The 3,449-nt window shown below is 40.4% G+C and overlaps 1 protein-coding gene across 1 annotated transcript; it reads right to left on the bottom strand.

The window, feature by feature from the left end:
• Nucleotides 1-1,145: 1,145 nt before the first annotated feature.
• LOC127338013 (thioredoxin H-type 2) lies at nt 1,146-2,191 on the bottom strand. Its single transcript, XM_051364306.2, has 3 exons — nt 2,056-2,191; nt 1,699-1,802; nt 1,146-1,613 (listed from the first exon to the last, which is right to left on the bottom strand). The coding sequence occupies exons 1-3, from the start codon at nt 2,072-2,074 to the stop codon at nt 1,341-1,343; spliced, it is 396 nt and encodes a 131-aa protein (XP_051220266.1). The 5' UTR covers nt 2,075-2,191; the 3' UTR covers nt 1,146-1,340.
• Between the last annotated feature and the right edge of the window lie 1,258 nt (nt 2,192-3,449).

The following is a 3,449-nucleotide window of genomic DNA, read 5'->3' as shown; positions in this document are numbered from 1 at the left end:
GGAGCAACAAGGACTGGAATTGAAGTGAGTTTCTGTTTCAAGAGTTCAAAACTTTCTTAACACACCGGAGTCCAAAGGAACTTCTTCTCTTTCTTCAGGAGATCCGTGAGAGGCTTAGCAATTTTGGAGAAGTTCTCAACAAAGCGGCGGCAATAACTAGCCAAACCGATGAAGCTTCTCACTTGCTTGACATTCTTCGGAGGAAGCCATTCAACAACTGCCTTGACAGTTTTAGGATTGACTGCAATTCCTTTCGCAGAAATGACATGCCCAAGATAGATGACTTGAGGAAGAAAAGAACGCACCATCGCTTGTTTTGAAGAAAAGCGGGGTGATGAAAAAGAAAGATACTAGCTCTGAGTACAAATTCTCAAGTGCGAATTCTAGCTTCCATGACAACATGCAAAGATTATGATGATAGCATTAACAATACTTCACAAATCTCGCAAGACAGTGGTATATAGCTATACTGAAGTTTTAAACATTAGCAAGTGTCAACACGACCCAAGTTATGTTTATTGGAAGATGAGCAACACATACATGAACTTGATAGAAACAACTCCGTAGAAGAAAGAACTTGACATGTCACCGGAATCAACAACAACAAGTCAACATGATGCCAAAGAGCAAGAAAGATTTTTCAATGGAACATGATTGATGAAGTGACACATAAATTGGATCCAAGCAACATTTCTCAACACAAAACCAAACAACAACCTATGGTACTACGGAAGCCGGGACACGTGAAAACCTAGGTGAAATAGGTAAGAACAAAGTAAAATCCATTACACTTCCTTACCAGAGGGAGGGTGTGTGGGGTAAGAAGTAAAAAAGAATTCTTACTCTCGCGCATAAAGTTTTCCTATATAGCTATTAAAATATCAGTTCTAGACACAACTACGTCCGCTGCAAGGGCTCCTGAAAAGCAGTCCATGCTCTAATACCAATTCTGTCGGCCCCGGCGTCAAGGAGAATAATCACGCGCAAGTATGAGGCTCGGGTAATGGGTTTCTACGAGGGTTGTGAAACACCTCAGCAGTCCCATGGGAAGGGCAGGCACATCACATGTATGTGCTATACACGCCATTACCGCGAGTTACCCCTCATAGGTACGCGGCATTTATTTAGGTCAAAATTACTAGATCCAAAGAAATACACATGATGTCATTATGCCCGTAGAATACAACAACATATATGTGATTGCGAAGTAGAGAGAAACTAGCTACACAGAGTCAAGTAAACAGGGAGAAATTATCTTTTTTTGCGTTTATGTTCTCTTTCTGCATATATATAATATATTGTTTTCCACGCACGGGTATATATCTAACTATCACATTGGACTATATTGGTATATTGGTATATATTTTGGCCTTGATGGTGGTGTTAAGCTCCTCCATCTTGGCGCCAACGACCCTGCCCTTCTCATTGCGATCCTTGATGAGCAAGAAGGTGGGCAGCGCCTCCACTCGGTACAGCTCCGTGATATCTTTACACTTGTCGACGTCCACCCGGCAGAATACGGCGTCCTTCTTTTTAGCCATGGCCATATTCCAGAAGGGTTCCTTCATGACGTTGCATAGTTCGTTCCGTTTCTCCCAGAACATGAGCACCACCTTCAATTTCCAAATACAATTCAGAAATGTATTTAAAGCCATGGCAATTAATTAATTTTTTAAAAATGCATGGCTACATACGTACCGGATGGGTTTTCGATGCCGCCAGAGCGGTAACTAACTCTTGAGACTTAGTAATGGGGTAATAAACCCAGTAATAGCCAGGGGAGCCGGGTGGCGGCCCAAACTCTAGACCACAAAATTACCAGTCAGAAAGCAAAAATTGAATAAATAAATTTTTTTTTGGACTCGATAAATAATTTATTTTGTTTTGGACTCGATTGATTTATAGTAGTACAAAATTTTGTCAATCAATTGGAAACTTTTACATACTCTATCTATATGAATGAAGGATTGTATCTTTCCATCAACAAGCATGCATCAAATTAGAGATAGCCAACATATAAAAAAGCAGGATGAAGAATTAAGGAAGTAGTCATACTCTCGGTGGTCAATGACATGCTGTTGCCTAGCTTGCTCGATCGTGTGGGAAATTAAAGGCAGGCAGGCAGGGCGCTATGATGGCAATATATATACACTTGTGGCTGAGGCCTCAAGGAGAGCGTTTGGAAGGGAAGGAATAGATGCTCGCCTCGCCGCCCACTTTTTCCAACGTCGGTCAGAATCCTATCAAACCTAGATAGATGCTCAAACCTGGCCACGAAAGCAAATTCCAACAAAAAGAGTCAGCGAATATTAGGCGCAGTAGGCATCCTGAAAAGAGAACCAAAGGCTGGCAGGCCACCTCTAAAGATTATTCCAAACCCGGCCACTCCTTTAAAAAAGGGATTCCAACTCCACCTACGCTTCCTTTCATTTTCGGATTCCTTTTACATTAATTGTTCCTAGCTTCGCGTTTACTCTGGCCACCAGCTATTTATAGTTTTTCAAGCATGATTTACCTTATTTTCTTAATTTTATTGTGTGTTCGTTATTTGAGCTTCTTTTGCCTACATAAAATTGATTAATGTTGTTAGCTTATAAAATCCATCATGGGCATTTAATTGATTTCACTAGATTTTTTTTTCTTTTTTGCGAATGATGAGATTTATCAATCAAGGGGCATCAGTACACTCAGTGGCATGAAATGTGCCCACATTCGGGATGTGCCACACCTCGTTCGCCATTGGGCATCTGCAAAAGGCATGATATGTGTCATCTCGTTCGACCCCACATAGGATACAAACATCATACTCAGTAACCTTTCTTTTCTTCTTATTTTCCAGTGTCGGTAGGTAGTTTGAAGGAAGCTCTTGTTGGAGATATGCCCAAGAGGCAATAATAAAAGTGTTTATTGTTATATCTTAGTGTTCATGATAAATGTTTACATCCCACGCTATAATTGTATTAACCGGAAACATTAATACATGTGTGTTTTATAAACATAAAGGAGTCCCTAGTAAGCCTCTTGTTGAACTAGCTTGTTGATTAATAGATGATCATGGTTTCCTGATCATGAACATTGGATGTTATTAATAACAAGATCATATCATTAGGTGAATGATGTGATGGACATACACCCATAGTAAGCGTAGCATATGATCAAGTCATTAAGTTCGTTGTGCTTCAAGCTTTAATATGCATAGTAACTTAATCCTTCGACCATGAGATCATGTTAATCACCTACACCGGATGGATGCTTTGATGACACCAAACACTACTGCGTAAATGGGTTGTTATAAAGGTGGCATTAAGTGTTCGGAAAGTATAGGGTTGAGGCACTTGTATCAATAGTGGGATTTGTCCATCCTAATGACGGATAGATATACTCTGGGCCCTCTCGGTGGAATGACATCCAATTAGCTTGCAAGCATGTGACTGGTTCACAAGGGATAT

This window comes from Lolium perenne, chromosome 3 (genome assembly GCF_019359855.2).
Source record: "Lolium perenne isolate Kyuss_39 chromosome 3, Kyuss_2.0, whole genome shotgun sequence".
In the NCBI taxonomy this organism is placed as follows: Eukaryota; Viridiplantae; Streptophyta; class Magnoliopsida; order Poales; family Poaceae; genus Lolium; species Lolium perenne.
The sequence above is the reverse complement of the archived record's forward strand: the minus strand, read 5'-3'. Positions and strand labels throughout refer to the sequence as shown.